The 12,145-nt window shown below is 50.8% G+C and overlaps 1 protein-coding gene across 1 annotated transcript; it reads left to right on the top strand.

Annotated features, from left to right (window-relative positions):
- Window positions 1-367: 367 nt before the first annotated feature.
- On the top strand, window positions 368-4,297 carry LOC119296812 (alpha-galactosidase-like). Its single transcript, XM_037574871.1, has 15 exons — window positions 368-585; window positions 1,318-1,376; window positions 1,797-1,853; window positions 1,964-1,998; window positions 2,242-2,345; window positions 2,498-2,573; window positions 2,677-2,735; window positions 2,829-2,894; window positions 2,981-3,067; window positions 3,158-3,222; window positions 3,323-3,405; window positions 3,503-3,593; window positions 3,679-3,728; window positions 3,809-3,949; window positions 4,047-4,297. Exons 1-15 carry the CDS (start codon window positions 434-436, stop codon window positions 4,128-4,130), a joined length of 1,209 nt encoding a protein of 402 aa, XP_037430768.1. The 5' UTR covers window positions 368-433; the 3' UTR covers window positions 4,131-4,297.
- The last annotated feature ends 7,848 nt before the right edge of the window (window positions 4,298-12,145 follow it).

The following is a 12,145-nucleotide window of genomic DNA, read 5'->3' as shown; positions in this document are numbered from 1 at the left end:
GATTTTGTTTCCATTTGTAAAAGAGAGAAATCTTGGAATTAGGGTTCTCCCACTGCAATGTATCTTGAGATGTATCATATGCATTAAAATAGGTCTTTAGATACAATTAAATACCTCCCCCCCCTCCCCAAAAGAAAAGATCTTGTAGATGCTCTCATTGACGAACCCAGTGGAGGCAAACCCGGTGACACAAGTCTAGCCACAGGAGTGTATGGACAGAACAACAAAAAATCAAAATAAAATCAGAAGAAAATAAATGGTACTACATTAATTTCTTGAAAGCTGCGGTCCCGCACTCCCCTGCGCGCGGCCCTATATAAAGGCCCCCGTCATACGCATCTCCAGCAGTCACTCGCCGGCACCACCAGTACCAACCCCACCCACCCCACCTCCTCGGCTCACTCGGCACCAGAAGCAAAGCAGCTAGGTAGCCATGGTGCACACCTCGAGCCCGTCGTTGTTGCTCGTGCTGCTCGTCGCGGTGGCGGTGGCGGCAGGAGCCAGATTGCCCGTGGATGCGGCCCGGAACGCAACGTTGGGCGAGCTCCGCGTCAAGAACGGCCTCGGCAGGACCCCGCAGATGGGGTACTTTCATGCTGCCATCCAACTGCTCTTGTCTCCTCTTTGTATTTTCTGCTTCCCTCGTCCAGTCGTAGATCTAAAGATTATTTTCCTTTCCCAGCATTTATATTGGAACCAACATGTGTCCACTCCAAAGTTTGCATAGATCTACAACGTGTTTCGTTTGTGGGATTTAGAGGCGGGGAATGGGAGTTGAGGGGTGAGGAGATTTAAAATCTATTGGTCGATTAATTAGAAGAAATGTGAATTTAATTCGGAAGGACAAATGGGAGTTGAGAGGGACAATTCCCACCATTCTGTTCCTATGGGATACCCTGTTAATTCGTGGGTAGAGCTCAACCTCAACTAATTCTCAACTTATACCAAACAAAGAAATAGGAGTAAAAATCTAATTTCCATGTCTAATCCTGATATAAGTTCCCTTGTGCAAACTCCTATTCCCCTACCCAATGGTTACTAAACAGCTGGCTGCTAGTGTTTATATTAACTCATTGATTCAGCAGTGTTCAGTGTTCATTACTATATCGATGAGTGACTTCATCAATAATGCAAAATCTACAGTGATCTTGAAAGCAAAAGAAAACAGCCATTTTTTTCTGAAGACGAGCCTCGCCATGAGTCGTGATTTTCCTTTTGACCTATACAGCTATACTTCGTCATAGGTCGCCATTTTCTATTCTACTCCAGTTTAATCTGATCTGATCCTGACTCATGATGAAACATTTCGTGTATTAGGTGGAACAGCTGGAACCACTTCTACTGCGGGATCAGCGAGGGAGTCATCAGGGAGACAGGTAAGGCCTGGTCACCGCCTCCTTCCTTCCTTGTACCACTTTGTTTTCAAAACGGGAAAACCCAGGCCTCTGCATCATCAGGATGCACACATCTATCTTTATTAAATAAAAAAGGTCTCAAAAGTAGATTGTCTCAACTAACACAGCAAAAACTAAAAGAAAACATCACAACCGGTGTGTATAATAGAAAGATTACATAACTTAATAATGTAATCTATTAGTGACATGCTAGCCAAACCGGTTGAATAACGCCTGTGCAACCATCTCCAAACAGTTGAACCCAACCCCCGTTTCAAGCCTCAAATCCTATATCTTGCCTGTATATGGATCTCCTTATACCTGCAATTCTGAACCTCCCTTTCACTTCTTCAATGCACATTCGGCCCAATCACTAGCTAATTTTGCGGTGCTTTCCTTCAGCTGATGCATTGATCAACACTGGTTTGGCGAAATTGGGCTACAAATATGTTAACATCGGTATGGATTGCTCTCTGGACCATATTTCCCATGACATGTTGGACACAAGTACTAGAATATTTTTAGCAGAATATTGTTTACTCAAATATGTTTTCCATCTCTTGTTTCAGATGATTGCTGGGCAGAATTAAACAGGGATTACCAGGTAAGGAGATGAACTTGAGCATTTCTAACCATCCCTATCATTTTCAGTATAGTGCAACGTATTGCAGAATTATGTTTTTAATACAATTCAACAAATCCATCTAAACATTAGTAAAAAACAATTGCTTGTCCATACTAGTTTGAAGATAATATTAAACGTTTTAGAACCAGAAGATTAGTTATATGTATACCATTTTTATTTTATTTCTGTGAGTACTGATAACGTGGTATCATGATTTCTCAGGGTAACATGGTTCCAAATAAAAGAACATTCCCCTCTGGCATCAAGGCACTTGCAGATTATGTGCATGCGAAAGGGTTGAAGCTCGGCATCTACAGTGATGCTGGGTATGCTAGCTATCCAATTCATCATAAAAGTAACACTAATTTGTTCTTACACTGTAGCAACTAAACTCTTCATTGGCCCAAGAAAACTAGAACTTGTAAATATGATAAAATGACAATGCACTAAACTAACTGGCACCATGCATGTATTGCAGGACACAAACATGCAGTAACAAAATGCCAGGATCACTGGATCACGAAGAGCAAGATGTCAAGACGTTTGCGTCTTGGGTATTACCCCTTATATACAATTACTTACCTGATGGCTCATGCCAAACCAACACTGACACCAGAAACCCTGATGTTCTTGTAATTCTTGCCTTCTTGTCTCCAGGGAGTTGATTATCTGAAGTACGACAACTGCAACGATGCTGGCAGGAACGTCAAGGAAAGGTACGGAGACAATACCTAGAACTGCGTGCGGCATGAACAGTGCAATGTTTCTTATGTCTTAGTTTGTGAAGTAATTTGCCATGGTTGATGCAGATACACTAGGATGAGCAACGCCATGAAGAAATACGGGAAGAACATCTTCTTCTCACTCTGCGAATGGTGAGTCTGCTTGTCATAACATTTTAGGATGGAAAGGATAAACGTCAAGCATTGGTCATTCACTCTTCTGCGTTTTTGCTGTTTAGGGGAGTCGAAAACCCTGCTACATGGGCACGTGGCATGGGTGGTAATAGTTGGAGGACAACCGGCGACATTGCTGATAACTGGGACAGGTGCTGCCTAATTGATCAACTCAGGGATTTTGGTCAAGTACAGCTATACTAGAATTAGCAGGACTGATCATTGTTATCTTTTTACTTCAGCATGACATCACGCGCAGACCAGAATGACAGATGGGCCTCCTACGCTGGACCTGGTGGATGGAACGGTAAGTGTTTCAGAGGAATCTGTCCCAGTATTATTGTTGATTGCCTAACGATTTGTTAGCTTGGAACTGATCGATGGACAATGTTCTCCTCCGATATCAGATCCTGATATGCTTGAAGTTGGAAATGGCGGGATGTCTGAAGCTGAGTACCGCTCGCACTTCAGCATCTGGGCACTTGCAAAGGTATTACCCATTTTGTCCCATGTATGAGTACTGTTGTTTCGATTCTTAAAAAGGAATTCTGCATTTCCTCACCGCAACCTGCCTCTGAGTTGTGTAGGCTCCTCTTCTTCTTGGGTGCGACGTGCGCTCGATGAGCCCGCAGACAAAGAACATAATCAGCAATACGGAGGTCATCGCTGTCAACCAAGGCAAGCATTCTCTTACACGTATTTGCGCATGATACCTTCTTCATATGGGATTTTCAGTGTACTCATATTACAGTTGTATGAACAGATAGACTTGGCGTGCAGGGAAAGAAGGTGCAATCCGATGGTGGTTTGGAGGTATTGCTCAATTCAAATATCTTAGTAGTGGCTTCCATGATGAGATTTCTGAAACTGAAACTGGGGAGATAATTTTCTAGGTTTGGGCCGGACCACTCAGCGGCAACAGAAAGGTGGTGGTTCTATGGAATAGGCAGGGGCACCAAGCAACCATCACCACACACTGGTCAAAAGTCGGGCTTCCGGTATCCGCGGCTGTCACCGCTCGCGATCTATGGGCGGTAAGCTTGCTTTCTTCAGAACTCAGTGCTTATCCTTGACAATCCACTACACATTCCAGTGTTTCATCATCACAAAAACTTCCGTCTTGTGGCACAGCACTCGTCATTCTCCGCTCAGGGGCAGCTATCTGCATCAGTGGCGCCTCATGACTGCAAGATGTACATCCTGACACCAAAGTAAATGTAGACAAAAGCATAGCAACTCGATCGATTTGGTTATATGACGTTTGAAATCAGCTACAACAGTATGTAAAGTGCTGTGAAAATGTCGGTGCGTTTGTTTCTGTAGTTGCAAGTTGTAATGGAAGTTGCAGCAATAAAAAATGGGTTCCGTAGCACTATCTTCTACAATGGGGTTTCTCCCTGGAATTCTTGTTTTCAGCCAACCAAACGTATATTACTGCATGACAGCAAAAGGGCTATTGCTATATGAACTGAGAAAAAAAAATCATTTTTCTTGCGTGAAACCTTTAGAGCTTTTGCCTTTTATTCAACAAAAGCGTTCCTAGGACAGTCAACCAAGAGGGTGCTGCAGGAACGGAAGCTGTGAATCAGTGTCCAAAATGCTTTGCACAAAGATGGGCCGGTAAATTTGCGGATCTAGTTACATGTTGAATTACAAAGTGGGTACAACGTAAAGTTAGCTCCCTGATTTTCAGCAAGGCTGGGTGCCACAACAGAGGGTTCATTGTGGCGAGAATTCCAAAGGTTGACCAAAGCTAAACAGTCGGTCTCCATTATGACATGAGTTGATCTCTCAGATTTGCAAAAAGAACACCTTCTTGAAGTGACAATGTCTCTATGATGAGGGGATCAGTCACCCCTGCATGTGGTTTGCTCCAACCACCCAGCAAGCCTCTCGATGAGCAAGGAACACAGCCAGTCCCTCCTCAGAACCGTGACTAATAGCACCATCTACATTGATCTTTAAGAAAGGCGCATGAGCGTGCTCCAACCATGTTCGGGTAACACATTCCCCTGCTGCTTCGGTATGTCCAGAAGCAGCAGGTCTTCTTTGATCCTTCTTACAGATGCATCTGGTTCCAACTTCTCTTGATCTTGTCCACATCTATCCCTTGACCTCCATAGCGCCCACATAACATAGAAATATTTTGCTCTCACCCCGTCACCCGATCTGACCGGGGATCACATATTAAAACATTGCAAGCCCACACGTGTTAGGATGCAGTCTTGCTAGCTTGAAACTGAACCAACTTTGAGCTTCATCCCAAAATATTTTTGCAAGTAAGCAGTGGACTAGTGCATTTACTAGGTCTTCCTCCATAAAAATACAAACATTGCATCTATCACTCTCCTTTCTATGGCTGCGTTTTGGAGCTTCATCTGGGAAAAATACCAATTAGTACACAGTGGCAGCTTCTTCCCTTCTCCGGTGGCAGCTCTCTTCCGCTTCTTCTTTGTCATGGCGGTGGGCGGGTTTTGGCTCGAGGCACGAGCTCTCTCCTTCCTATTGGTCTTGCCCATGATAACGGCGGCGCTAAAGGATCAAGGATTGCGTGGGTGAATCGCGAGAAACTGGCGACGGCGGCACAAGCAAAGAAACCAGAGGCGGAGGGCTGAAATGGAGAAGACGAGGCAATTTTTCCTTCTTATAAGCCGTCCTGAAACCAAACGGGCGGACATCACGATGTGACACGTGTGGCGTGTTTTGTTCGTGTCCTCGTCCGAACATGCCTGGCCTGAAGCCTTCCTGGAACTTGCCTGCACATTGTTTGGTTTGTATCCTGATGAAGAAAAAGGTGCTAGCCTGGTGAAAAGTTGCTGGCCTTGCTTAGCCTGGCCCAGGCAATTGAAACCGGACGCCTGGGTTCAGTAACCACAGCTGCTTGGGTCAAATAAAGCGATTTTTAGTACAGTTGTCAGATACTAGTACAACATCATCTGTGTAACACTTTCTTCAGGCCATGTCCTCAGCCAAACACCATCTACCCAGGCGTGCCTGACCAGGCAAAAATGGACAGATATCCAGGCTGCTCCCAGGCTGGACTTTTTGCCAGGCACAACGCCCAGGGATCGATCCAAACTAGCCCGTGCTCCACGTCTCCTGCGGTTTCCCGCTCCGCGAAGCACGAGCACGCGAATTCCAGAGTTATCATCATGATGAAGCACCATCAGCGGAGTCCACCCAATGGCTTCCCAAAAGGCATCGGCTAAGTTGGAAGGACGCATCTGCGATGTTCCGATCCTTAGGAAGCCTAACAACAAAGCCCTCGCCACAGGTTGCCCGTCACAGGGCCTCGCTAGCAGCCGGACTCCCCGAAGGGCATATTGAAGACCGAGCACCACGAAGGGAAGTGTTGAAACGTGATATCCTTGTATTTATTTTTGACTGATTCTCCTCTTATCTCTAGCCTTGTATAGATTGATCTCTAGAGATATTGTAGAGTTAGTTGGCTTGTCACGCAAGACACCTCTTGTATATAATGTAACCGACTCCGATGGAATATAATTGAGTTGCATCCTATAGTCTTCTACATGGTATCAGTTTTACCGTGATCCTATCGCTTCCGCAACCCGTCGCCGCCGCGCCTAGCCCTAGCCGCCGCCGCGCCCACTCCTCCTGCCGCCGCCGCCGCGCCTAGCACTCGCCGCCGCCGCAGCCTCTACTCCCGCCGCACCCTCTCCTCCTGCCGCCACCTCTCCCTCCCAAAACCCTAATCGCCGCCACCGCTCCTTTGTACCTCCTGTAGCCGCCGCCGCTCTACCCCTCTCACCCAAAAACCCCAACTATCTCCATGGCCAAACCCTCTGCCTCCGACGCCGGCTCCTTCTCCGGCACCACGTTCGCCTCCGATCGCCTCAACGAGATCCACATCAAGGACCATGTTCCGGTCATCCTCAACCTCGACTCGCCGTCCTACAACGCATGGCGCACGTACTTTGCGCTATTGTTCCGCTCCTACCGTCTCATCGAGCACGTTGACGGGAGCGTCGACTACACCGACATGAAGGACGACGACGAGTGGCTCGCTGTGGACGCCTGCATCGTCAAGTGGCTCTTCCTCACCATCTCTCCCGGCCTCTTCAACATGGTGAACTCCCGCGATCCGTCGGCGTACACCATGTGGACACGGCTGTGCGATCTCTTCCTCGACAATCAACTCCAACGTCGTGTCTTCCTCCAAGGTGATTTTTTCACCATGCAGCAAAACGATCTTTCGATCGACGAGTACTGCACGCGGATGAAGGTTCTTGCAGACGAACTCCGCGATGTCGGCATGAACATCGACGACTCCGTCCTCCTCACCAACCTCCTTCGCGGCCTCCACCCCGACCTCGGCCAGTCCGCCGCCAACCTCTCCCTCCTCACGCCGACGTACGCCAAGGCGGTCACGTACCTTCGCATGGAGGAAAAGCGCCTTCGTCACGCGGCGCGGCAAGCTCCTCTCGCCGCCCTCCACGCCGGCACCACCAAGGGCATCCCCGCCCACCCGCAACCTCCTCGCGCCGCGGCTCCACCACCGCCCGCCGCCCCTGACCAGGGCCGCCAGAAGAGGCGGGGAGGTCGCGACGGCCGCGGCCGCAACGGCGGCACCCAGCCCCGCCAGACGGCCCCGCCCGCTCCTGCTCAGGCCGCGGCGCCCCCGCCCTGGCTCACGGGGTACAACCCCTGGACGGGGGTGGTGCACGCCTACTCGATGCCCCTTCCGCGGGCACCCGCTCCGGGCATACTTGGCCCTCGCCCGGGTCTTCATCAGGCTCTCCTTGCCGCGCCCGGAGGTCCCGGACTCGGCGGTTCTTCGGCGTACACCGGGGCCATGGCTCCCGGTGCTGCTTCATCATCCTCCTACGGCGCTGCACCGACCGGCTACACCTACGACCCGACGCTCCTAGCCGCCCTCCACGCCGCCCCTTCCCCAAACAACTACTCTGGCGGCGGGGACTGGTACATGGACACAGGCGCCGCTGCTCATATGGCGTCCAACCCCGGTATCCTCTCTCATGTCTCCCCGTACCCTCTGTCTTCTCGCATCGTCGTCGGTGATGGATCCACTCTTCCCATCACCCACCACGGTGCATCCTCCCTCCCTCTCTCATCATCTTCCCTCCCTCTCCATAACGTACTTGTGTCTCCATCCTTAATCAAAAATTTATGTTCTGTCCGCACTCTTACTCGTGAACATCCTGTTACTGTTGAGTTTGACAAACATGGTTTTTCTGTCAAGGATGCCCACTCCCGGAAGGTTCTGCACCGATGTGACTCCCCCGGCGATCTTTACCCGTGTGGCCAAACGACAAGCAGTGGTCCCGTCGCCCTCCACGCTAATGTGTCTCTCTGGCATGCTCGCCTTGGCCATCCCGGCGCCGACGCTCTTCATAAAATTTTGCAGACTTTTCCCTTTTCATGTAATAAATCGGCAGCACACACTTGTCATGCCTGTCGCGTAGGAAAACACGTTCGTTTGCCGTTTTCAACTTCATCATCCATTGCTACTTTCCCTTTTGATGTTATTCATTGTGATGTGTGGACATCTCCCGTGCCTAGCAACTCGGGTTTATCATATTACCTTGTCATTTTGGATGATTTTTCTCACTTTACTTGGACCTTTCCGTTGCGCCGCAAATCCGACGTCGCTTCCTCTCTTCATGCCTTTTACGCCTATGTTGCCACCCACTTTCACCGCACCATTGCTCACCTCCAAACCGACAACGGAAAGGAATTTGATAACCTCGCCATTCGCACTCTTTTATCCTCTCATGGCACAATTTTTCGTCTCACATGTCCATACACATCTCAGCAAAATGGTCGTGCCGAACATGTTCTCCGCACTCTTAACGAGAGTGTTCGCGCCTTGCTCTTTCACGCACACATGCCGGCGAGGTTTTGGCCCGATGCCCTCGCTACAGCTACCCTTCTCCTTAACATCCGGCCTTGCAAACCTCGGTGGAACTACACCCCTCATCACCTCTTATTTGGGTCACCTCCGTCATACGATGATCTTCATGTTTTCGGTTGCCTTTGTTATCCCAATATCACCGCCACGACACCGCACAAGCTTGCGCCTCGCTCTATCGCTTTTGTTTTTCTTGGCTACCAACCAAACACCAAAGGTTTCCGTTGCTACGACCCGGAGTCCCATCGTGTGATCGTGTCTCGGCACGTGTATTTTGATGAGGTTGTTTTTCCGTTTCAGCAGGCTGCATCGCGTCCCTCGCCACCTTTGGACGCCTCTCCTCGCAGGCCTCGTGGAGCCCTTGCGCTCCCATTGCCTCGCCGTTCGGGCGCGGCTGCGCCTTCGTCGCGTGCTGCCTCGCCGCCCTCGGCGTTCCCTCTGCCGACTCGGGAGGAGTCGGCCTCCCCGGCCACGCCGGGCCCCCGCCTCTTGGCTCTGGAGGAGCCCGTCCCCCGGCCTCGTTGGGTCGTCGCCCCCCGACTCTGGTGGAGTCGGGCGCCACCCCAGCCGGACCATCAGGGGCCTCGTCGGCTCAGGTGGAGCCGGGCTCTTCGGGCTCCTCTACGCCCACATCGCCGACCGAGCGTGCGCACTCCGGCTCCCTGTCGGCTCTGGAGGAGCCGACCCTCTCGGCCCCGTCGGCCGGGCCCTTGACACCCGTCACAGCGCCGGCTTCTTCTTCGTCATCTGAGCCGGTCGCTGTGGTGCCTCGGCGTCGCGGTCCACGCCCACCTCCTCCGCCACCTCACCATCATATGGTGACACGTGCCAAGGCCGGTGTGCACCAGCCGAACCCGCGCTACCACAACCTCAGCGTCACGACCCTCTCTCCGGTTCCGCGATCGGTGCGTTCTGCGTTGAGTGATCCGCATTGGACCGCCGCTATGCGAGCTGAGTACGATGCTCTCGTCGCCAACCGGACCTGGACCCTTGTTCCTCGTCCTCCTGGAGCCAACATCATCTCGGGCAAGTGGGTTGTTCGTCACAAACTCCATCCGGATGGCTCACTGGATCGGTACAAGGCTCGCTGGGTTGTCCGAGGATTTGCACAACGTGCTGGCGTTGACTTCTCTGAGACTTTTTCTCCGGTCGTCAAACCCGCCACGATTCGTGTGGTGCTTCAGCTGGCTGCTTCTCGTCACTGGCCCGTCCATCAGCTCGACATCAAAAATGCTTTTCTGTATGGCCATCTTCAGGAGCGAGTCCTCTGTCAGCAGCCGACTGGGTTCATTGACCCTTAGCGGCCGGATGATGTTTGTCTGTTGTCCCGGTCCTTATATGGCCTCAAACAGGCTCCGCGCGCTTGGTACCAGCGCATCGCCGGATTCCTTGGTCTTCTTGGGTTTCGCAGCACTACATCTGACACGTCCCTGTTCGTGCTGCATCGGGCTGATCATGTGGCTATGCTTCTACTCTATGTTGATGATATTGTCATCACTGCCTCCCGCACGGATCTTCTTCGCGACATCATTGGTCGCCTCGGTTCTGAGTTTCGACTGAAGGATCTCGGCGCATTGCACTTCTTCCTCGGCATTAATGTGCGACGTGATGACACTGGGTTCTTTCTGCATCAGGGACAGTATGCTCTTGATCTTCTGGACCGTGCCGGCATGACTGACTGCAAACCAGCCGCCACACCTGCTGAGGCTAAGCCGAAGCTCTCAGCCTCCGCCGGCCAGCCTGCCACCGACGCTGCTCTTTATCGCAGTATTGTGGGCGCCCTTCAGTACCTCACGCTCACCAGACCAGACATTCAGTTCGCAGTCCAGCAAGTTTGCCTGCATATGCACTCGCCTCGTGATGTCCACTGGTCTTTGGTCAAGCGCATTCTTCGGTATATTCGTGGCACTCCGACCTACGGTCTTCGTCTCCGTGCATCCGCCTCGACTGAGCTCCTCGCTTATACTGACGCGGATTGGGCTGGCTGTCCAGACACTCGTAGCTCCACGTCTGGATATTGTGTCTTCTTCGGTGACTCCTTGGTCTCTTGGTCCTCTAAACGGCAGCCCACTGTTTCCCGTTCGAGTGCTGAGGCTGAGTACCGTGCTGTTGCCAATGTTGTTGCAGAGACTTGTTGGCTTCGTCATCTTCTTGGTGAGCTTCGGATTTCTCTTCCGAAGGCTACTGTGGTCTTCTGTGATAACGTATCGGCCACCTATCTCGCGGCTAATCCGGTGCAGCACAAGCGCACTAAACACATCGAGCTCGATGTTCACTTTGTCCGTAAGAAGGTTCAGTTGGGTCAGCTCCGTGTACTTCATGTACCGACCACCCAACAGTTTGCCGATATCATGACCAAGGGATTGCCTACCGCTGCATTCCAGGAGTTCCGTTCCAGTCTTTGCATCGCCGACGCCGACGCCGACGCCGACGCTTCGACTGCGGGGGGGGGGGGTGTTGAAACGTGATATCCTTGTATTTATTTCCGACTGATTCTCCTCTTATCTCTAGCCTTGTATAGATTGATCTCTAGAGATATTGTAGAGTTAGTTGGCTTGTCATGCAAGACACCTCTTGTATATAATGTAATCGACTCCGATGGAATATAATTGAGTTGCATCCTATAGTCTTCTACAGGAAGGGCCGACCGAAAATCTCGAAGACCAAGTTCTGCAACATCCGACGCGCTCAAGGGCTACTAATGGGGTCATACAGTGGGGGTGGCTCGCCAGCAAGGAGCCTGACGGTAGGCCCACAAGGCCAACCATATACCCAACGACAGAAGGGAGCCCGGAGGAAGGGATATATATATCTCTGGATCATCTTGGTCGCAAAGATGATCACGGCGGTGACCTAGATCGCACCTCCCATTGAGAAACCCTCGGCCCCACCGTGTATATAAGGGGGGCTAGTGGACTCTCACTCCCATCTATTCCCATAGAAATAACTATGGATATATAGACTCATACATCTCTCTCTAACCCCTCGCACGTGGTATACACACCATCAATAAACAACCACCAGAATGTAGGGTACTACTCCATCATGGAGGCCTGAACGTGGGTAAAAAAACCCGTGTGACCTCCGGTCTGTGACTTCCAGCTACGCAAGGTACCCTACCGAGAGATCTGACGGTTTTCTGCACCGACAGATGTGTGTAGGGGAAAAGCCAGGGTAAGCGGCCTTGATCATAACCACCACTATCATCAAGCTTGTAGGTGGAGCGATATTTGTCCCCTAGAAGATGAATTTCGAAGGATTGATGTTTTATATTGTAAGACATTATATATTGAATAATATAATGAAAATGATAGTATGCATCACTCGATGAAGAGGCCGA

This window comes from Triticum dicoccoides, chromosome 5A (assembly GCF_002162155.2).
Source record: "Triticum dicoccoides isolate Atlit2015 ecotype Zavitan chromosome 5A, WEW_v2.0, whole genome shotgun sequence".
In the NCBI taxonomy this organism is placed as follows: Eukaryota; Viridiplantae; Streptophyta; class Magnoliopsida; order Poales; family Poaceae; genus Triticum; species Triticum dicoccoides.
The sequence above is the reverse complement of the archived record's forward strand: the minus strand, read 5'-3'. Positions and strand labels throughout refer to the sequence as shown.

Excerpts from the sequence above, each read along its gene's own strand:
- LOC119296812 (XM_037574871.1), top strand. The coding sequence starts at position 434 with ATGGTGCACACCTCGAGCCCGTCGTTGTTGCTCGTGCTGCTCGTCGCG. Across the intron at positions 2,346-2,497 it reads GGCATCTACAGTGATGCTGG|GACACAAACATGCAGTAACA; the intron begins GTATGCTAGCTA and ends CATGTATTGCAG. Across the intron at positions 3,950-4,046 it reads CCGCTCGCGATCTATGGGCG|CACTCGTCATTCTCCGCTCA; the intron begins GTAAGCTTGCTT and ends CTTGTGGCACAG.